A 24031-nucleotide genomic window follows, 5' to 3' on the forward strand; every position below is an offset into this window, starting at 1 on the left:
CTCGCCCTACGAGGCCACTCCCAAGCCACGCCTACCGGTTACAGAGGGCAGTGTCGGGAGAAATGATACAGCTAGGCTACTAGTGACTCGAAACTGAAAAGACGCTGTTGTATCGTGAGCTCCCCCTATGGGCGGGTTGAAGACATGCGGAACGAGCTCCTCCTATTGGCTGGAGTCTCCCGCCTCTGGACACAAGAGCCTCCGATGACGATTAATGACGATTTTTGCATCATCAGAGGGGTTTTTTCCAGACACACAATACAGAAATATCTGGTCTCGGGGGACATGAGGGGGGGAAGCACGGTCACTCGAGAATACTACTGGGTTTATACTGATACACAGCTTAATGCTAATCCGTGAAGTATCCCTTTAAATATACCACATTTTTATTCATACATCGTTCAAGGAACTTTTTTTTCTGAAACATTTTAGTTGCACGATCATATAATGTTTTTTAAATGTTGCTACTTGTGTCAGAACGTTCGCATAATGTTTGGGAAATGATTCTTCCACCGGATTCTCAGCATTCAGCGCTAATGAACCTACAATAATAACAGTCCTTTTAATTTCAGCAGGATTTCAAAAGTGATGATCTGATCAGGAGTGTCAACATAGACTCTTTTCACTGAGCCACAGTAAATATAACTTATAAATTGTTATGATTATCAATTAAACTGAGAATTGTTGTCCATATTTTTTAGAAAAAACTTTTTTCCCCCTTTTTTTTTTTTTTAAGTTGCTGCCTTAAATTTTTAACTACAATCAACTTGGATCATTTCAACTTAAATTACATTAAACTGACTTAAAAAAAAAAAGTGCTTACCTTATTTTGACATGTAAAAGCATATGTTGTCATGACTTATCGATCATATAATTTGTTTTACAGTGAACGGGATACTTTATTAGACCCGGTACTGACAATTTATATCCATATAACAGTGTCAGAAAATAAATAAAAATGGGGATGTTTTTTTATTTTTTATTTGACCCTCTTAAAAATAAAAGGATCCAAAAGGTTTTTCTTTCATGATGATGGTTCCCATAAAGAAGTGTTCAGTGAACGGTTTTCTTCTTCTCTGATAATCTAAACAACATTTTGTGAAATGGGAAGATTCCTGGGATGTTCTTCATGGATCCGTCGATGTCGAAGATGAAAAGTCTCGACAGTCGTCGTCACGAATGTCTGAGAAAGTCACAGAGAATCATTGGTTGGAAAGTGTGAGAAAGTGAGTTTGATCAGAGACTGTCGGTGACGTTTGGATCATGTGACCGAAAGAAGAACTGATGATCCTTCTCATTATGACACTGTTTTCCACATGATGGGATATTATAGGTCGATTATGAAAAGAGCAGCTGGTTTCATTCTCTGAGGTTTCACTGCACTTATGAGAGCTAATAGTGAAATATGGTAACTGATAACATTTTATGTTTAAATGCTCAAAAAATCGGCCAAATTATGTTTATATTTAAATCTAATAATAACATGCACGGGTTTGTTTAGGGCATATATAATATATCCCAGCGAACATTATAAGACATTGATTGATATATGGTTGCATGTTGGTTCTGAATTTAGGGACCAAAATGTACTGTCCATCCAATGTTTTCCATCAACATATTTTCATTTCCATTAAAAAATTATATATATATATATATATATATATATATATATATATAGCCTATATATATATTTGGTATAACAGTTTTACACTTTTACATTTTTAAAATTGAGTACATTGTAGCTTTAAATAATGGATGTACATTTTTGACGAAATTATGTTTCATTTATTTGATGTCCAACTCAAATATTTTCTTAAGTGACATTCAGAGATTTGATTATCATAGTATTTTATTTACATTTAGATGAGCTCCCTAAACCTGTGTGTTCTTGTTTGCTCACATGATGGAGGATCTGTGACCTCTGACCTCTGGACACACAAATGAAAAGGACATCAGCAGCACTGCAGAACAAAAGCAGGACAGACGAGCTTCTGTTGTGTGAAATACATGTGTCACACAGAACATCTATAGCACATTCCTGATCACACATGACACACACTCACTCATAAACACACTCATACACAATAACAGTCAAATCTGTGTGGAATGTGCAGGAATCCTGATTATAAACCCATAAAAGCTGATATTTCCCATTTTCATTCAGTTTAAATTGATGAACTAAAATGGTACAAATTACAAAAACACAACAGAATAATTAAACCTTTAATTCAAAATAAAATGAAAACAGAAGAAATAAAAATATGAATTAAAACATAACATTATCGCAATCATAGTAAAAATAAAAAAATACATAAAGCGACTTTAACGTCATGAATTATTTATTTGTGAACGTGAATAATTTAGAAGCTTGTTTCCGCGACTTTTTATCCCACAATTCTGACTTTCTCTCGCAATTCCGAGTTTATATCTCACAATTCCGAGTTTACATCTCACAATTCCGAGTTTTACCCCCCTCATCTTCCATTGTTGGCCTAATTCACGTTCATTATTACTGTATACAGAATTACAATAGAAGATGAGGGGGTAAAACTCAGACGTGTGTGTGATGATGAGGTAGTGATCTATGGTAGTGATAAATGCACACATGGGTACATGAACGCGCCGCGCGCGGCCGTGATAAAGGAACGCGCAAGACTGGTGTAGCGGTGTTCGTGACGTCAGGCGCGTGCGATTATTTTGAACGGGGGTCAAGATGGCGGAGGAGAGCAGCTTAAAGCACCGGAATCACACCGGGAAGAACTGCACAAGTAACCGATATAACGAAGGTAAACCCGGCGAGAGACAGCGCGATTGTGTGCGCGTTTTAACGGCCATTGCTCGTTTAACGCGAGCGGAGTGCGAGCGTCGCGTCACGGCCGTTTGGCGGGAGGCGCGCGCAGGCCAGCGATCGCGCTGCGGTAAAAATCAATAATAATAGAATTAATTCATACAGAATTTGATAAACATCAGTAAATCCAAGACGTCAGGCTGTGTGAGAACGGTGTATGAAATATGACCGTTATTTTAAGAAATCGCTGAATGAAATCAGGATGAAAAATCACCTGAGGACTGACAGATGCAGATGATTTCACGAGCGATCGATCTCATATCATTATCGTGAGTGTGTTTGTTCTTGTTAAAGCTTTATATGAGCGTTTATACTTTTAATAGTTCCGTGCGAGTGTGTGTTTCAGTGGTTTGTGTTTATCAGGCCACACGGGAATATAGAGAATATTTCACTGACAGAACATAAACAAGTGGAGCTTTCAGATGAAAGATAACCGTGAAATCACTTCTAGAGACTGAATTATAACATAGAGCTGATTTACTGATAATCTTGTGTTTCTGGAGGGTTGTATGGCGGATTCTGGGGATCACATGTTGAATTATGGATTATTATTTAAATTATGTAAATATGAATTCCATATGGCATACAATCATTGTGTTGTTTGGAAACATTAAGATTTTAAAAATGTTTGTGAAAGAGTCTCTTCTGCTCACCAGGGCTGTATTTATTTAATCTAAAATACAGTAAAAACAGTGAAATATTAATAAAATATGTGTGAATATACAGTAGCTTACTGTTTAAATGTTTCTATACAAATCAGTTGTTATTTTTAACCATTAATATGATAGTAATGCGCTGACAGGAATCATGTATTGTGATCATATATCATTTTATTTTGTCTTGAGAAAAATTGACGTACTGTACCTGATGTACATCCAAATAAATCGATATCGAATCAAATTGAGTCGAGATCAAAATTGAATTGCATTGAAGCTTCATATTGGCATATTATTCATATAGTCTTCTATCTGCGTTTCATTCATGAAGGTTTCCTTGTGTTATTGCAGGAATAATATCTCCCATATCTGAGCAATATTTCCTCTCGTATATCTGTTTTATGAGGGTTTTATTGGTTTTGTTTATATATTGGATATTGTGCTGAAATGAACATTTTTGCCCCAGCCTAAAATTCACCTTCACATTCTGGGCCAAAATGCTCATTTTATATAACTCCACGCCTCGTTTCTTCTGTATTTGTAATATCATAATAAACAATTGCACATTTTGTTTTTAGAAAATGTGCTTATTGTGCAAAAAAAAAAATAGTTTTTTCATTAAATGTTATGCTTTCTCTTCAAACGTAAAAAAATAAATGTTGTGGGAAAATAATGGCGATTAAAAACATTAGTGGTTGGTTAGTAAATTGCAAGGTTACACATTTTCCAATGAGAGTGAGCTTAACTGTTGAACCCTGAATTTATTCTATGAATTGATTTTTCCTCATGTGACATTACACTACACTATATTAACATTTACTGTACAACACTAATGATGATCTTAACGTGCAGGTCGTGTGGCTTTGGCTAATAGAAGCACATGTGTGTGTGTGTAGGATTATCAAGAGTTTAGGCTTACGTGTTGAGTGTGTGTTCAGGGCAGTGGTGGGTTGTTTCTCTGTGTTTCTCTTCTTTTTTTTTTTTAGATGTTGCTTTAAATAACCTCACTGCCTCTGCGTCCGTGCTGGAAAACACTTTATTAATGCGCCAATAATCTACAAAACCAGAACCAAATGACTTCTGGGATGGAAACCTTATTGTGCAACTAACTAGGAAACACAAATATTTATGAAACCGTTGGTCTTTTCTCATTTTTGTTTTCATTGACATGAGATGGATCAGTGTTTTTATGTCAAAGATTCTGTTATCGGTGGTTAAACTGGTTTTGGCCTGTTTGCGTGTCTAGATTTAGCCCTAGATATGTCTAACACTTGTGTTTGTGGGAAACGTTAGACGGGCTGATGTGGGTCACTGCGTTTACCACATTCATGTTTTTTCGAGGACAAACGCAGTGATCCAGAAGAGGGGGAGGAGGAGGTCTAATGGGACGTGTCGATATGTACTATATTACCACTATATATCTACTATGTATATTCCCCCCCTAACATGATCCCTCAGTTTCTCTCACACTCCTCCATGTTCTCCGTCAGGTGTGATTTCATCTGCTTCTGTTCACACACTGGTCATTGATTTACAGTTGTGACGACATAACATTAGAGAGATTTGGTTGTGCTGGAGGGATTTTTAATCATATAGGTCATTTAATTAAAAAAAATTGCATTTATTAGTGCAGTAACTAATAATATTGCATGTTTATGTCTTGCGAATGCACATTTGACGGAAAAGCACTGAGCTCGAGTTGAGATGCAGATAAAATTAAAGTCCTCCTGTATTCAATAATTTTATCCCTTTATCCAAAATTACATATTTAAATTCTCACCGGCAAGAAAAAAATAAAATAGGGCTGCAACTTTTTACACGTTAATGACAGCAAAACCTGGTTTGGAAAGGGTTAATCAGTCAAATCAAGTGATCATCGTTACTAGGGATGCACCGATATTAAAATATTGGCCAATACAGATAATCAATCATTCTTTATATTTGAAAGCCGATAACCGATATATTGGCCGATAAATCTAAATCCAAATTTCTATATCATTTTTGAGAGCCTGGTTACAAAAACAAAAGTCTCACAATTAAAAGCCATGTCCCAAACACACAATTATAATGTTATGTAGCCGATATGACAGACTTGTGTTGCACTGAACTGTATTTTCCTTTTTTGAAAGTGATTCCAATCATCATATTTCAAGCAATTGAAAAGCATCATGTTGAACAGTCGCATCTGAAGAGTCTCAGCTGAAGGAAATAATACAGTATTTATCAGCTTTAATATATCGGCCACATTTTCTAATCGGGCCGATAATGATAAGATTAAAAATGTATTTATGATTAAAAAACATATCGGCTGATATATCGTGCATCCCTATTTTCTACTTTTATTATTTAATATTTAACAATACTATTGATCTGCATGCATTGACTCCATTATATGAGAACTGAACTGAATATGTATATATATATAAAATAACTAAATTAATAACTTTTTCACTACAAAAATGAACCATTACTGAACTTACATAAGCTGCACTATGATGCTGTTTTCTTCTAGATCTGCTGTACAGCAGAAACACACTTTGTTGCATGATTCTCCTGTTATCTTTATCATATTATATAGAAGAAAATAGCATCATAGTTATCACTGTAAAGCTGCTTTGAAACTATCTTTTTAGTAAAAAGCGCTGTATAAATAAAGGTGGCGTGACTCATAACCGTGCACACCTGACATGAACGAGAGCTGGTTTTTAGAGGGATCTGATGATGAAAACACTCTCAGAACAGGTTCAGGGATCAGGCCGTCTCTTCTCATGTTCATGCGTGTTTGTTCGGTGTGATCTGTGCTCAGGTGTGTCTGGGGTGGAGGATGTCCGGCGTAAGATGAGCTCTGATGATGTGGACGAGGAACCGTTGCTGGACGAGGAGGAGGAGGAGGAGGTGTGTGGGCCGGTCCAGATCGTAATCACAGATGAGGATAATCACAAGTTTTCTCTGGATGAAGAGGCGCTGGAGCGGATCCTCCTGCAGGAACACGTGCGAGACCTCCATGTGGTCGTAGTGTCGGTGGCGGGCGCTTTCCGCAAGGGCAAATCATTCCTGCTGGACTTCATGCTCAGATACATGTACAACCAGGTGAGAAACACCACCTCCACAGACCTGTACTACACAGTCACGTTCACTTTTGTACGGGTTCTGGTTAGGAGTGTGCATGAATATTTTAGGTTTTGAATATTCGATCTATAATTATTAGGGCTGGGCAAAAAAAAAATTTTTCAGTTCATCTTTTTTTAAATGTGGTCGATTCAAAATCGATTCTCAAAGGCCGTGAATCGATTTTATTTTTTAGAATTTTTTATTATTTATTTCTCTATCACCCAAAAGCCAGTATTAGTGTTCCTCCACTGCTCATAGGCTTCCATGTTACAGCTAATGCTGTGAGATTTAATGTGTGTTTTATCTTAAACATAAAATAACCTGATCCTGTTTGATCAAGGCGTGCGACTCTTCTGACTTTTTCCAATTTTCAGCATAAATTTTTCATTTTGCATCAAAATCCTGTCTATTCATTGTATGCATTTGAAATATAGAGTTGGGTTCTGTTTTAATGTTCCCAAGTAATGTAATGTTTAAATATTAATGTTTTATGGCTTAATTTTGTATTAACCCTCTGGGGTCTGAGCTGTTTTCTGGCCCTGGAGGTGTTCTGACATGCTCTGACATTTGTGCTTATTTCTGTTACTTGTGACATTGTCATGGCTAAAGTCTTATTACACTGTATTTAGCACAAACTCTGCTACAATAATATATCAGCAGCATGTGTGTAAAAGTTTGTAGTTTTGAGATAATGACATTTATGCGTGGTTTGTGAAAATACAAAAAAAAATTGTCACTGAAATAAGGCCATGAAACCCATACTGATTATTTCTTCACAAGACTTTTGAAAATTGTATCACGTAGCCTAGAATATTTGCTCCAAAACTATGTGAAAATCACCCTGACCGCTCATTCAGATAAGACAATATATTGATTTAAAATTTCTAAGACGTGTTTTGTGTGAAAAAGCCATATGCGAAGAGGCGTGATCATCTCATTAATATGTAAGGCTTTAACACCTGAGAAAGACAAAGACACTCCCCTAACTGCCCTATTAAGAGCTATCAGGCCCTGTCATTCAGAGCAACCTTGCACAAAGAATGAGGAGATTTAAAAAATAATGGCTTTTAGATTGTTTGGATTTATTTACAACACAACATAATCCAAAGATACACAACAAATGACAAAAGAGCACATTGAAAACAATGATCCAAAGACAGAGACCTTTGTGCCATTCCTAAAAACATTGTACATACCTTTCATTTCCAAGGTGTTTGATTTTCACTTTACCATGTTCATGTACAGAGACTCATGTGAATGTTGAAGTCAGCAGGACTCAGTTGCATCTGGTCCCTGAAAGAAAAGAAAAAAAGTGAACATACTGGTATCAAGAGAAACTAGGCCTGCACGATTTTGGGAATAAATTTTAGATTTTTCTGGTTAAAATTGCTTTTTAAAATTCACAGAACACACACACACACACACACACACACACACACACACACACACACACACACACAAATGTTTCCAACAATATATAATATAATGAACACCATGTTTGTTGTGCCTTGTAGGCACAAGCTATGTGCAGTACTGCATAAAATAATAATAACAATAACCTATAGCAGCCTATAAATCTTCCAAAAGATTTCAGTAACAATGCTAGAGAAAAATATATTGATTATCTTATGTTACTTCAAATGTTTCCATTCGTTATGATGATATGAAATGAAACACAGATAGAAAAATGCACCAAACATTAGGCTTTATGTTTTTACTATTATCTAGTAAAAACATAAAGCCTAATGTTTGGTGCATTTTTCCTTTCAAACGCGATCGCGGGGGAATACACCGCTCTACAGTAATTTGAAAGTGATTGCAGTACCAGTTTTGGCCACAATCTTACATACGGTTCCTTTTAATTAACCACTTGTAAACTTATGTTCACTGTTCTTTTTAAAAAATAAATATAGGATTCGTATTAAATCTATATTCATTTGAAATCGAATCGAATCAGAACATCTGAATCGATACCCAGCCCTAATAATTATTATAAAAAAAATTAAATGCTATTCGAGGTTTACTACGTTGGTTTGCTGGCCGTTAATGCAGTGAATCCATGATAAATCGCAAGCACTAACTCGCAGTTATAATTAAATGCACTGGGTGGCGCTGTGGAGCGTGTTTAACAAGTTGATCGTACTTGATCACATAATGTCGTCGTCAGCCGCGCGAAGGAAGTTTGGAATTACTTAGATCTTACTAAATGATATTACAAAATGGAATTACTTTTAATCAAAATAATTAATGAAACTGAGTTATCATCATGTCAACACCACAATGAGAAATCACAACTCACAAATCCAAACAGCAGGCGAATGAGGAAAGATATCTGTCCATCACTGCATTCACATTTATAAGCGCAGCTGTACACCGAGATGATAGCAAAATGATTATTATGATGATATCTGATAGCAAAATGATTTCGAGACATATGCTTCCTTTAAGTTTGGTTGAGGGAGATCGGTTTAAGAACAGAAAACATGAAGTGCTGTTAGAAACTTCGTTTATCACACCATTATCTGTGTCTCTGAAACGTCTGTCAGCGCAGCACGTTTTTATTGTTTTTCTCAACATTAACATGTGAAACAATATAACCACAATAACCATATGCTGACTCAAGTGCATATGTACGTTCTGTACGATATTTGGCGCAGTCTGCTTTATTAGCATTTTTTTCTGTTGCGCTGCTTGAGCTTAAATGCTTTTTGTTCTTTATATTTTTTGTTTTTGTTTAAACTAAAACTTAAAAATAAAGTATTTTTTGTTAAACGTTATTTAAATAAACAAATATTAGATTTTTTTTTTTTTAGGCCAAATATTCGAAATACAACACTTTTTTTTTTTTTTTAAATGCCCATCTCTAGTTCTGGTCCAGATTCATGACTGAGTGTCAGATTCGAGACACACACACACACACACACACACACACACACACACACACTGAACGCTCATAGAGCAGCTCTTGTGACGCTGCCGATCGACTTTAATCCATTACAGCCGCTTTACTGTGAAACACTGATGTTTTGTGTTGGTCTGAAAGAGTCTATTGTTTTGCTGTTGAGAGTATTATTGAGTTTGTCTTGAAGATTAGACTGACCTCTCACACTGAACACACAGCACACAGGTGTCTCGTGACTGGAGCAGTTCAGACAAGTCTGACATCAGGTGGCCTGTGATAAACAGCAGAGACAGTGGATCTGCGTCTCACAACTGAATGTGTGTGTGTGTGTGTGTGTGTGTGTGTCTGTCAGAGCTCAGATTTATGGCTGGGTGGGAATGAAGAGCCGCTGACGGGCTTCACGTGGCGAGGCGGTTGCGAGCGAGAGACCACGGGCATCCATGCCTGGAGTGAAGTGTTTGTGGTGGAGAAACCGGATGGCAGCAAGGTAAAAATCAGCCCACATCATCACAACACCTGTGAAACACCATCTGAAACATATAGCTCAAAGAAAACACTCTGAACAAACGTTTTCATCAGACAAAATTAAGTTTAAAGGTGCATTGTGTAATATTTAGGAGGATCTGTTGACAGAAATGCAATATCATATTCATATCTATGTTTTCAGTGGTGTATAAAGACCTTACATAATGAACCGTTATGCTTTTATTAGCTTAGAATGAGTCATTTCTCTCTACACACACCGTGGGTCCGCTTACATCGACATGTTTCTACAGTGGCCCTGAATGGACAAATGCGTTTCGTCACTGTGTTGTTCTTCATAAGAAGCTTCAGCTAAAGCCAGCGAATAAAACACTGACACAATGATGAACAAGTTACAATAATATTCACAATAACATCGTTTTACTGAATAATCAAGTAAATCAAATTTTTTAATTTATCATTGTAAAGAAACCTCATTGTTTAACTGGCTACTCTCTGCTGTCTCAGACGACGACGTCACTTCCTGTCGGACTCCGTAACTTCTGTTGGGTGCAATTCACAACCTCACCACTAGATGCCGCTAAAATTTACACACTGCACCTTTAAAGTCGGCATGAAATGGAAGTTGCATTTTTCTTCCCTATTGTGTCGTATATCCGAGTGAAACGCTTCTGGAACAAGAACAAATGTGGGCGGGGCTTTTGTCTGTGGGGAACTGATTGGATGGTTGTGGTTTGCTATTGGCTGATCTCATGTGAGTGACAGGTTGCCCCGCCCTCATCATCAGAGAAGAGAAGAGATGCTGCAAGAGGAACTTATTCTGATTCATGATTATTAACACAATAATAATGATGTGCACTAGGGCTGTCAAATAAAAATTAGAATTTCAAATATTCGTCGAATAAAAAAATGTAAAAAAAAACTGCACATTCGAATGCAAAAAGCAGGCATTTGAATGTTTGGTGTGTCAAGAGGCGCGCGAGACATGATGATGACGTTACTGACACGGTTTGTATTGTTAGCTTATCCAGTATACAGTATGTGCAACAGTATGTTAATTTGAAAAGTGGCGGGAAAAGGCTCTTCCTGATGATGAAAACCCTCTCAGTTCGTGGCAAAAATTGTTCATCAGTCAGAGCAGAGTGTGTGTCTCCATTAGCTGAAAACATTGTCAACAAAAACCGCTTAGCACTCACTGTAGACCAAATTGAGCGTCTGGTGCTTTTGACGTAGATTTAGTGAGTAGAAGTGGAGTGTTTACTGTGGTGTGTTGATGTAGTTCATTACGCTTGGTGTTGAAGTGTGTTTTCTCAGGTTACTGATGCTCAAACACAGTGTTATGCACTATTGTAACCTCATCTTCCTTTCATGCACATTAAGGAAGTTATATTTTATGCTTGATCTGGTTTATATTTGCTTGTTGCGCTCGCTTGCGTCCTCATGTGTGCACAGGAGACGAAACTGTAGTTCCTTCCTCTAACATTAAGTATTGCCTTTAGAATTCAAATATAATTTGAATTTTGCTAATATTTAAGCAAGAAATTTCAAAATGTGCTTTTCAGCCAGTTTGACAGCCCTAATGTGCACCGATACATTGTTTATAATAAAAACTGCAGTATTACATTTTTATGATTTATTTTCTAAACATCCTGTGATGTTTTCCTATATCAGGTGATCACATTAGTTTAGTTCTGATGTGATTCTCACTCGTAGATCTGATCCGTGTGTGTGTGTGTGTGTGTGAGAGAGATCCGGTGTGTTCTGGCTCAGTAACCCGTGACCATCTGTGTGTTTGCAGGTGGCAGTGCTGCTCATGGACACACAGGGAGCGTTTGACAGCCAGTCCACCATCAAAGACTGCGCCACACTGTTCGCTCTCAGCACCATGACCAGCTCCGTTCAGGTACGACACGCGTGACCTGTAATCATGTGACCAGAACGCTCAGTGTCCTGATGCTTCTGTTTCATGTGACCAGAATGTTCAGTGTCCTGATGCACGACACGCGTCACGTGTGATCATGTGACCAGAATGTTCAGTGTCCTGATGCACGACACGCGTCACGTGTGATCATGTGACCAGAATGTTCAGTGTCCTGATGCTTCTGTTTCTATGTGCAGGTCTATAATTTGTCCCAAAACGTTCAGGAAGACGATCTGCAACATCTTCAGGTGAGACTCAGTGTTTACAGGTTGAGTCAGGCTTAACCCTTTAAAACCGGATGTGTCGTCGACGACACAGCCAACCAAGCTGTATTCATGTTAACTCTTCAACCGTTTGCACTATCAAAATAATTCCAATAGTTCCTGAAAGTAGACATCATGCGCTTTTCGCCAATATACGGTTTATTACGGTAATGTCTGCAAATGACAGCAGAGCGGGAAGGAAGGATTTGAACAGAGAGATACGACGCGCGGAAGGTTAGAGTGTTTTGGATTGCATAAAATAATAAAAGAAACGAACAAATACAAGGCGAAAGAAGTGTTAGACAGCAGAAGAGGGGATTGGGATGATTTTCAATGAAATTTGGGAGGCAGATGGCTGTTACTCTTTCACGTATCTAAGCATGTGGTGTGTGCATGTGTGTGTGTGCGTGCCTATGAAAGCGTGCGCATGTGTATGTGTGCGTGTATGAAACAAAGTGTCCTAAATGAAAACTGTGCAACCCAATGTCACAAAAAAGACTTGTATATATGTATTATAGTTCATTTTTCAACTTTAAAGTGTTAATTTCCTTCGTTCATGATTTGTTCTGGGTTTTTTCTAAATAAAAATCAGTAAATTTATTCTTGTTTTTTTTATTTTTGTCTATTTAAATTCTATTTACAAACTCACCACACACAATAATGGTCAATAACTGTAATTTGTTGAAAGCTTATCTTTTTCTGAAAAAGATGAGACCTTGCACATGAAGATAACGCATTGTTTTAGAATTTTACAGTCAAAAAATCAAATTATGTGATAACACTTATTTTAGCTTCAGGTTCTAAAGGGTTAAAGAAATAGTTCACTTGAAAATGAAATTTGTCATCATTTACTCACCCTCAGTTTTTCAGTGTTTACAGGCTTAAAAACTGCTGAATGTCATTGTTTTGAATGACAAATATCAAATAGAGTTGCCCAACATGATTTGTTCTTCACAGATAACTTTTTTTATTTTATTTTATTAATTTACGAAGCACATTTAAAAATAATAATAACTGATGTTGAAATCAAAATTATGTACAACATAATTATACAAGCTTTATACAGAATTAAAACATAAAGAATAAGCCAAAAGAAATGCTCATCAGTGGATTATTTTAACATTTAAGTTGGACTACTGGCTCTACACGCTCTGTTACGTTGTATTTAGACTAATTTTAATGCTCTAAATCTGTTTGTTACATGAAATACTACTAATAATAGACAGTATAGGATATTTTCCATGTTTCATTCTTGGTCTAGGATCGTACGTCAGATGGACGTCTTTGGCGTCTTTTCTTTTTGAAAGGTGTCTTTATGAGAATTATGACTATGATATAATACTTTATTATCAGACAAGTCTGGACAGTATCTACGTTTACAAAAATCAACATCCAATAAACTTGATCCAAAAACAAAATTATTACAATTTTACATTCACAAAAAATCTCACACATAAACAAAAGCTAAAACTTTTCCTGAAAGTCTGGAGCCCATTTATGGAATATTTTAAAGAGCCAACAACTACTTAATTTATATTTCTATTATTTTTATACATTTATTTAATTTTATTATAAAACATAATATTTAATTCCTATTTTATTTTACTTTTATTTATTTACTTATGTTTTTGTGTGTGTGTGTGTGTATAACTATACTTGCCTGCTGTTTTCTTTTTTCTTTTCTTAATCTGAATTAATGTATGTTATATGTATATGTGTATAATGTATGTTATATGTATATGTGTATATGTATCTATATATTATTTATACTATATTACACATTATTGTTACTGTTTCAGACCTAAGATGAACCAAAAAAAAAAAAATCACATTTTACATTACACGCCCTTAAACTTTACACCTGAATATGGTGCATTTTATGATGCTCTGTCAAATTAAAAGTTGCGCTTTTAAAACCTCTAAAGACTTAAACGTTTGCTTCAGTCTGCCGGAACCTGCTGTGATTTGATACTCTGTGGAAATATGTAAACCGATGTGACGCATAGATGATCACACATTCTCAACACTAGATCTTTAACATTTCAAACCTGTTCAAGCCTGTTAAATGTCAGTTTTAACGTCAGTCACACTTTTTTCCCATCACATATTTCAGTTAGCATTATAAAATAGGTATCATTTGAAAGCTTAACCACTCAAAAAGCGTTTTGAAATTGGGCATTACGATAACATGGAAACGGTACTTTAAAACCTTTTAGAAGCTCATTTTTTGTGATATCAACATGTCTTTTGTGATCGACACGTGCCTTCGATTTGAGTAATTTGAGAGTTTAAATTATTTCGTAAAATATATACATTTTGCCTGTAAACTATCTTTTGCACGTTAATTTTTTCGAGTGATTTCACTTGTGCAATAGTCTGAGTGTCTTCTTTTAAAAGAGGTCTATATTTCAAAGCATTCAAGAATTACAATCATTTAAGTTCAGATCTTTGATGAAAACGCGGGGCTGACGGTTAACTGGTGTAGTACGTCTCACTGGATCATGAATCCATGAATGTTTCAGCATTATAAATGTTAAAGTGTGCTTCTGTATTATAATGTGTTTTTGCTTTTTAATCTTTTTTTCAGCTCTTCACAGAGTACGGCCGTCTGGCCATGGAGGAGATCTACCAGAAACCCTTCCAGGTACTGTGTGTGAGTGAGTGTGAGTGAGTGTGAGTGAGTGTGAGTGAGTGTGAGTGAGTGTGAGTGAGTGAGTGTGTGTGAGTGAGTGTGTGTGAGTGAGTGTGAGTGAGTGTGAGTGAGTGTGAGTGAGTGTGAGTGAGTGTGAGTGAGTGTGAGTGAGAGAGTGTGAGAGAGTGTGAGAGAGTGTGAGAGAGTGTGAGAGAGTGTGAGAGAGTGTGAGAGAGTGTGAGAGAGTGTGAGAGAGTGTGAGAGAGTGTGAGAGAGTGTGAGAGAGTGTGAGAGAGTGTGAGAGAGTGTGAGAGAGTGTGAGAGAGTGTGAGAGAGTGTGTGTGTGAGATGACACTGCAGTAACTCTGTGTGTGTGTGTGTGTGTGTTTGCGTGCAGTCCCTGATGTTTCTCATCCGAGACTGGAGTTACCCGTACGAACACGCTTACGGTCTGGATGGAGGAAATATGTTTCTGGAGAAGAGGCTGCAGGTGGGTCACATGACGGGTCACATTACGGGTCACATGATACTGTAGGAAACCGGTTTCTCTTGTTCGTGTCACACAGAGCACTGGTTCTTAACGGTCACTGTGATTTTGGAATCACAAAATGAATTATTGTTAATATATCTATAATTATCATTAGAAAAAAGTTTTAAAACAAGCAGCTTTGTCATAATTACTGACATTTAACACTTTACATCTAGTTTCCCTCTACAATGTTTTTTATTGATGAAAATACAGAGTTATTATCAGGTTTTATGAATATTATTGATATAAGCTTTTCATTTTATTTTTCATCTTTAGTTCTAGTAATTTTGTAATGTGCTCTTATTTTATTAGCTTTTTTTTTTTATTTTTATTTTATTTTAAAGATTTAGTTTGTTCTTATTTATTTCCAGTTAATAATTGTATTGCTTCAACTTAAACTTTTTTCAGTGTATTGCCCCTAGGCAACATTTCTCATTTTCGTTCAGTTTAAGTTTTTGAACCTATATTTATCTTTTATTTTGTTTCAGCTTTATTTCAATTAACAGAAATGTTTTTTAAATAATTTATTTAATAATAATAATAATAATAACCCTGATCTGGAACACACAACATAACTCCTGTAATCACAAAATGAATTAATTTAATGTTTAATAAACCGTTAAATAATCTGATGTCAATATGGAGGCTCTAGAGTCAGAACGTTTGAGAACTCGATCACATGTGCTGAGTTATGCTGTGATCCTCAGGTGAAACCCAATCAACACGAGGAACTCCAGAACGTGAGGAAACACATCCACTCGTGCTTCTCCAACATCAGCTGCTTTCTTCTGCCGCACCCCGGGCTCAAAGTGGCCACAAACCCTCACTTCGACGGCCGGCTACGAGGTGAGAGCCTCGCGGGACTTGATTATTCACACACACGCTCCTAAATAGATTTTACAGTTCGCACACATCTAATTTTAGTCACACATGTGACCCTGGACCACAAAACTAGTCACATGGGTCAATTTTTTTTAAAGTGAGATTTAAACATCATCTGAAAGCTGAATAAATAAGCTGTCCATTGATGTGTGGTTTGTTAGGATAGGACAATATTTGGTCGAGATACAACTATTGAACATCTGGAATCTGAGGATGCAAAAAAATCGAAACATTGAGAAAATCTCCTTTAAAGTTGTTCATTTATGTTCTCGATTGTGCAGCATTCACTCACACAAATACATGTTTTATATATTTACAGTAGGAAATTGACAAAATATCTTCATGGAACATGATCTTTACTTAATATCCTCATGATTTTTGGCATAAAAGAAAAATGGATAATTTTGACCCATACAATGTATTGTTGGCTATTGCCACAGATATACCCGTGCGACTCGAGACTGGTGACGTGATCCAGGGTCACATATATATGAGTGAAACACTCGCACTGTCGATTCCTGAATTGAGAAAGTTAGTGTTTTTTTACCTTTGATGCATGTAAACCTGTTGTACGAGACTCCAAAACAACATTAAGAGCCTTTTAGGGCTGCCCTGTAAAAGTCGACTCAGCGTTAGTTGACTAGAAGAGGTTTGGTTGAACAACATTTTATTAGTCAGTTGGTCTCAGAAAAAAAACACTCTACAGGAAGTGGCGAAATCACACGGGCTGTAACGGACAGATCGTTAACAGCAAGAAATCCAAACATTAGCATATCATTCATCAACCTCAAATGTAAGTAGCAGCACTTTACAAGTCCGCTCACTCTAATGTTAACATGGATAACCCCCCCTAGTGCAGGCGCTAATGGATCCAAGGCTGTATCTGGTAAATTACTCCACTAATAATGCCCAGAATGGACCAAACTTATACAGTAGCACAAATAGGTTCTGTTCTCATAAAACCAGGCATTGGAAAGTTTGTAAGTACATCAGGAGTTTATTTAAATAACACTTGCCTGATGGCTAATGCTACGGCTAACCCGCACGTCGACGTCACTTCAGTGGTTTGGGAAAAGCACGTAAAAGTCCTGCAGAAAGCGATCATAAGGATGAAGTGTAACAACGAATTATTATCACTCTCTGGACCGAAGTGTTGACAACTTAGAGTTAACTAATAATTGTTGCAAACTGGTTCTACCAACAAAACATTAGTGCATTCCTGGAACTGGGCGTTGTTACACTTCATCCTTATGATCACTTTCTGCAGGACTTTTACGTGCTTTTCCCAAACCACTGAAGTGACGTCGACGTGCGGGTTAGCCGTAGCATGAGCCGTCAGGCAAGTGTTATTTAAATAAACTCCTGATGTACTTACAAACTTTCCAATGCCTCGTTTTATGAGTACAGAACCTATTTGTACTACTGTAGGAGTGTGGTGCCATTCTGGGCATTATTAGTGGGGTAATTTACCAGATACAGCCTTGGATCCATTAGCGCCTGCACTAAACCATCCGGCTGATATCTCTAAATAAGCTCTAACTTTAATAATGTTCAGCCAAGGGGAAAAGGCTTCTGTTCGGCTCGAGGTCATGGTGCAAAGGACCCTAGGCTGATTTTACTCCGAACCATCCCTTTAATGTAAAATATCCTACTCATTATTTTTGGTCATACAGACAGGAGTAATGCAGACTGTAAAGGGTGTACTTTTATTTCTGTGAACTCACAATCACAACAAAACATTGTGCTTTTGTAAAATAATGAAAACCGTCTCTGTCTCAGTCACGTCACAAAACGAACCGAAACTCTGTGTGCACTTGCCTCACAGACATCAGAAAACTATCTATAGAAAGCTTGAAATATGTACTTTTTAAATAAACCAATTCAAATGGAAAATAAATATTCTCAGATTATGTAATCTGCATGAAACGGGCATATATGCACTCGCGTCCACTACTGCGTAGATGATGATGTCAACATCGTGACTTAATCTCTGCTGCCCAAAACACGGAAAACTTAATCAATAAATTAATGAAATGTTTAGACGGTCTCCTTCTGTTTTTTTACGACACACTCATGATTATTACATGTGCCGGTGTGCTGTGGCTTTATGCGTGTGTTTGAGCACTGATTAGGCTATGTAATGAATAGGCAATTAAAGGCTCGTTGTTATGATTTATGGCTTAATTATATAAACTCACGATTAGTCGACTAATTGCTTAAATGAACTAGAATAATATTTAGTCAAAGGCAGCCCTAGAGCCTTTAAAATTGCATAATATATATATATAAAAAAATACTGCTCAACAGAGGTTTAACGCTTAGATGAAAATGTGTGGAATTCCTTAATTTGTTTATTATTATTATTATTATATTATAAATCATAGAGCCCCAGTCTTCACATCTGTGTGCTGATGTTTGATCATGTTTAAATCCATTGATGGCCCAAATAAGTAAGAGTGTGTGTGTGTGTGTGTGTGTGTGTGTGTGTGTGTGTGTGTGTGTGTGTGTGTGTGTGTGTGTGTGTGTGTGTGTGTGTGTGTGTGTGTAGACATCGATGATGAGTTCAAGCGAGAGCTGGTGAATCTGGTTCCGCTGCTGTTGGCTCCAGAGAACCTGATGGAGAAGGAGATCAGTGGCTCTAAAGTCACGTGTCGAGATCTCCTACAGTATTTCAAGGTAAGAGTGTTTTGCAGCCGGTCTCCATCGCTCAGATGTTTGCTGGGATTGACCCGTGTGTGTGTGTGTCTCTGTCTCAGGCCTACATGAAGATCTATCAGGGCGAAGAGCTGCCGCACCCCAAGTCCATGTTACAGGTACAGACGTGTGGACAAACTGCTTCGGCACATACTCATGATTTAGTCAATTGCATATTTTATCAATTTATCTGATTTACTTTTGTTCTTTTATTTTTAATGTATTATTATATTTGTTTATTTTTATAAATTTTTTCTCCATTAAACTTGAGGCAAATGTCAAAAGCACTAAACATTCCTGTTATATTATATATTTTATCAATTTATCTTATTTTTGTTCATTTATTATTTATTTTTAAAGTATTATTCTATTTTTTTTTCCTGTAAACTTTATAAGGCAGGCGTCAAAAGCACTAAACATCTTACATTTTCACATAGTTATTATTTGTTATGTTACATAATTTATCCATTTATTTTTGTGCATTTAAAAAAAAATTTTTTTTATGTATTAATCTTTCAGTTGTTTATTTTTATTTATTTTGAACTTTCTAAGGCAATTATATATTTGATCAATTAATTGTACATTTTTCTGTATTTATTAGTTATTTATTTTGAGTTTATTATTCTAGTTATATTTATTTTACTGTTTATATTTTATTCATATGTTGAGTGATCCTCATGTGAATGATCTGGTGTTGTGTGTGTGTGTGTGTGTGTGTCCCGCAGGCGACCGCTGAAGCCAATAACCTGGCAGCCGTAGCAGGAGCGAAAGACACGTATAACAAGAGCATGGAGCAGGTATCTCACACACACACACACACACACACACACACACACACACACACACACACACACACACTCATGACTCCTGTTATCCCCGTGTGCAGGTGTGTGGCGGAGACACACACACACACACACACACACACACACACACTCATGACTCCTGTTATCCCCGTGTGCAGGTGTGTGGCGGAGACACACACACACACACACACACACACACACACACACACACACACACACACACACACACACACACACACACTCATGACTCCTGTTATCCCCATGTGCAGGTGTGTGGCGGAGACACACACACACACACACACACACTCATGACTCCTGTTATCCCCGTGTGTGGCGGAGACAAACACACACACACACTCATGACTCCTGTTATCCCCTGTGTGCAGGTGTGTGGCGGAGACAAACACACACACACACTCATGACTCCTGTATTCCCCGTGTGCAGGTGTGTGGCGGAGACAAACACACACACACACACTCATGACTCCTGTATTGCAGGTGTGTGGCGGAGACAAGCCCTACCTGGCTCCGGCTGATCTGGAGCGACGCCACATGGAGCTGAAGCAGACGTGTGTGTGTCAGTTCCGCGCGGTGAAGAAGATGGGTGGCGAGGACTTCTGCCGCCGCTATCAGGACCAGCTGGAGCAGGAGCTCGACGACGCCTACGCTAACTTTCTCAAACACAACGACGGAAAGAACATTTTCTTCGCGGCGCGCACGCCCGCCACGCTCTTCGCCGTGATGTTCGTGATGTACGTGGTGTCAGTGGTGACGGGCTTTGTGGGTATAAACTCTGTGGCGGTGGTGTGTAACGTGACGATGGGCGTAGCGCTGGCGTCGCTGTGCATCTGGGCGTACGTCAAATACTCAGGAGAGTTCAGAGAGGTGGGCAGCTTCATCGACCGCGTGGCGGAAACCCTGTGGGAACAGGTGCGTAACACACACCTTCTTCTGATACACACACTGATCTGTGCTGTCTGTATTACAACACTCTCCTGGTCTTATTTGGATAAGACTCTTATTCTGTAGTTTCCTCTCTTCCCTCGCTCGTCCATTTTTTTTTTTTATCCAAATTTATCCATTTAAATTTATGTTGTATATTTATTTAATTTATTATTTATTTATTTATTTTTTGTTTTGTATGATTTTATAAGTCAAGTCAAGTTTCAAGTCAAGTTTATTTGTATAGCGCTTTTCACAATACAGATTGTATCAAAGCAGCTTCACAGTATTAAATTAAAATAATACAACAAAGTTTGTTTCAAGAGGAATTTATTGATTGATAAAATTAAATTAAATATCCCCAAAATATCCCCAACTGAGCAAGCCAAAGGCAACAGTGGCAAGGAACCGAAAAACTTCATCAAGTGACCTAATGGTGTCCTAAAACTCCATCAGGTGACCTAATGGAGAAAAAAAAACCTTGGGAGAAGGTAAAAAGTATAGACACAAGGCAAGTGTCAGTGGCACTAACAATTTGTAAATTTTCACCTTGTTATTGTTTCTATTATATTATTTAATCTATATTTATTTTATTTATTATTCTTATTTTTTATTTTATATATAAAATTTTATAGTGTATCTATTTATATATATTTTTATCCATTTAATTCATTTAATATTTTATTTATTTATTTTAAATTTGTTTAATGTATTTTGAATACTTTTCTCCAGTAAACTTTCTATTGTTGTATATTTTATTAAATTATTTTTATGTTTTTCAGATTTTTTTATTAATATCATTTTTATTATTATTTTATGTTTTTATTTATGATTTACTTGTATTATTTCATTGAACACTCCCCAAACACTTGATCTGTGCTTTTCCTTCCTCTGTCTGTATTTGTCTTATTTAAAAGACTCTTATTCTGTAGTTTCCTCTCTTCCCCTCTCACCTGTAGCTCCTCCAGGTGCACTAAAACTAAAGACATATATTTTATGAACTTTCTGTATTTTTTTTGATCGTGACAGATTAAGGTTATATTAGAAGTGCATAGAATTTTTTATTTTATTTTGAACTCCCATGAAAAAACATAATAAAGCAGGAGTCAAAACATTTACATTTTCATATAGTAATTTGTTCTGTTATATTGTATATTTCATTGTTTTAGTCATTTTTAGTTTATTTTTTATGTTGTACATTATATTTATTTAATTTTTATTAATTTAATTAGTTTATGTTGTACATTATATTTATTTTATTTTAATTAATTGAATTTTTATTATTTAGTTATTTTTTGTTTTATAATATTTTATAGTACAGCATAAAGGCAAGTGTCAATAGCACTAACAATTTGTACATTTTTCACCTTGTTATTGTTTCTATTATAATATTTTATCAATTATTTTAATTTTGTGTTTTTCTCCAGTAAACTTTCTACTGTTGTATATTAAATTATTTTAATTATGTATTCAGATTTCATTATTATTATTATTATTATGTATGATTTATTAAACTTTACTAAACCCTAGTACACTTTCTAAGGCAGGCGTGAAGCACTAAACATTTTTAGAATTTTCACAGTTTTTCTGCTATATTACATATTTTATTATTTTTTTTATTTGTAATTTCTTCGAGCTTCAAAACCAACCGCACGTTTCATTTTCTACTTGAAAATCCAGTTGTTGTTTTGAAAGCTTTCAGAATACCCTTCCTCATATGTCATATTTCCATCTTAACGTTAAGAAAAATTAGTTTTCAAATGAACATGCAGCAAAAGGTGTGTGTGTGTGTGTGTGTGTGTCTCTGTAACGTCTCGCTCTCTTCTCATTCACGCTCACACAGAGGACGCCGAGGAAGGTGAGACGTGACCTCTGCCCTCTAGTGGCCTCTGACCTCTTGATTTAAATCATACGAGTGTGTGTGTGTGCATGTGTGTGTGTGTGTGTGCGCGGTACTAACACTCATCCCTCGTTTTAGGTCTTTTCCAAACTTTTTGAAGTTGCCAGGAGCAAAGTGACGCTGAGCGCCCTGATCCCGCCGCAGCGACAGAGACTGTCCTCGAACAACAACGTCAAGAAGCGGAACTAGCCGTTTTGCTAGCGTCACGTTTTGAAGAAACCAATGCGCCGTGAACGTATACTCGGCACGTGGTTCACCCTCTTCTGTCCCACTCGGACCGAGGATTCTGGGGGTTTTGCGGGGTCTTTCACCAGGTGTCCTCTTTCTCATGTCATTCCCACGCTGTATGTGTTCATGGAGAAGCGTTCGGCCTCCGGAAGAGGACCTCGTTGAGAACCGTACCAATGATTTGTGTGTCTCTCTCTCTGCTGTACAGATGAACTTTCCTCGGCTTCGATCATTCCATCCAGACGTGTGTTCCTGTACAGATTAGGATTGTAAGCCGGTCACGTGTAGGGCATGTTGTACGAGATCTGTGTGTAACTCCAGGTTTTCTACACTCTTCTTTTGTAGCAGGAATAACGATGGCTTCATGTTTATCTGCAGGAATGCTTCTGTGGTTTCGTGTCCATGTTGGAGAGAAACACACACACACACACACACACACACACACACACACACACACACACACACACACACACACACACTTAGTTTTATACTGTCTTCATTCATGCCATCTGCCTTGAGCATCATGATGATTCTGGAATGTTTCATTGTTTTTCACTTATAATTGTTTCTTTAATTTATTTTTCAATTTGATTAAAACGAATCACTGTACATTTACGTGTCGATTGTGTTTGATGATGAGATTCACTTGAGGACAGTGGGAATGTTTTACTAGGTTTTATTTATTTATTTGCTTGCTTGAGCAATACAGATTTAGATTTTAAATCTATCTAAACTTGTTTTGATTAAGTTATATTATTATATACAGTACAGGCCAAAAGTTTGGACACATTACTATTTTTAATGTTTTTGAAAGAAGTTTCTTCTGCTCATCAAGCCTGCATTTATTTGATCAAAAATACAGAATTTTTTTTTTTATATTGTGATATATTATTACAATTTAAAATAATTGGTTTTCAATTTATTATACTTTAAATTATCATTTATTTCTGTGATGCAAAGCTGAATTTTCAGGATCATTACTCCAGTCTATCACATGATCCTTTAGAAATCATTCTAATATGTGACCCTGGATCACGTCACCAGTCTCGAGTCTCACGGGTATCTCTGTGGCAATAACCAACAAAACATTGTATGGGTCAAAATTATAGATTTTTCTTTTATGCCAAAAATCATTAGGATGTGAAGTAAAGATCATGTTCCATGAAGATATTTTGTAAATTTCCCACCTTAAATATATAAAACATTTATTTTTGTAAATGGATGCTGCACAATCGCC

General features: G+C 36.7%; 1 protein-coding gene across 5 annotated transcripts; it reads left to right on the forward strand.

Moving 5' to 3' along the window:
* Nucleotides 1-2649: 2649 nt before the first annotated feature.
* On the forward strand, nucleotides 2650-23403 carry LOC309487900 (atlastin-2). Of its 5 annotated transcripts, none has more exons than XM_082155854.1 (14): nucleotides 2650-2786; nucleotides 6311-6594; nucleotides 9870-10004; nucleotides 11799-11903; nucleotides 12119-12169; nucleotides 14772-14828; nucleotides 15214-15306; nucleotides 16053-16191; nucleotides 18776-18903; nucleotides 18984-19040; nucleotides 19647-19718; nucleotides 20223-20654; nucleotides 22510-22524; nucleotides 22645-23403. In XM_082155854.1, the coding sequence occupies exons 1-14, from the start codon at nucleotides 2714-2716 to the stop codon at nucleotides 22753-22755; spliced, it is 1752 nt and encodes a 583-aa protein (XP_082011980.1). In that variant the 5' UTR covers nucleotides 2650-2713; the 3' UTR covers nucleotides 22756-23403. The 5 variants fall into 5 exon arrangements, 3 of the variants coding, with proteins under 3 accessions (XP_082011980.1, XP_082011981.1, XP_082011982.1); XM_082155856.1 differs by lacking the exon at nucleotides 2650-2786 and adding an exon at nucleotides 2813-3117; XR_014201943.1 differs by lacking the exons at nucleotides 22510-22524; nucleotides 22645-23403 and adding an exon at nucleotides 21158-21861 and having other exon boundaries at nucleotides 20223-20877.
* The last annotated feature ends 628 nt before the right edge of the window (nucleotides 23404-24031 follow it).

This window comes from Leuciscus leuciscus, assembly GCF_965113295.1.
Source record: "Leuciscus leuciscus genome assembly, chromosome: 23".
In the NCBI taxonomy this organism is placed as follows: domain Eukaryota; kingdom Metazoa; phylum Chordata; class Actinopteri; order Cypriniformes; family Leuciscidae; genus Leuciscus; species Leuciscus leuciscus.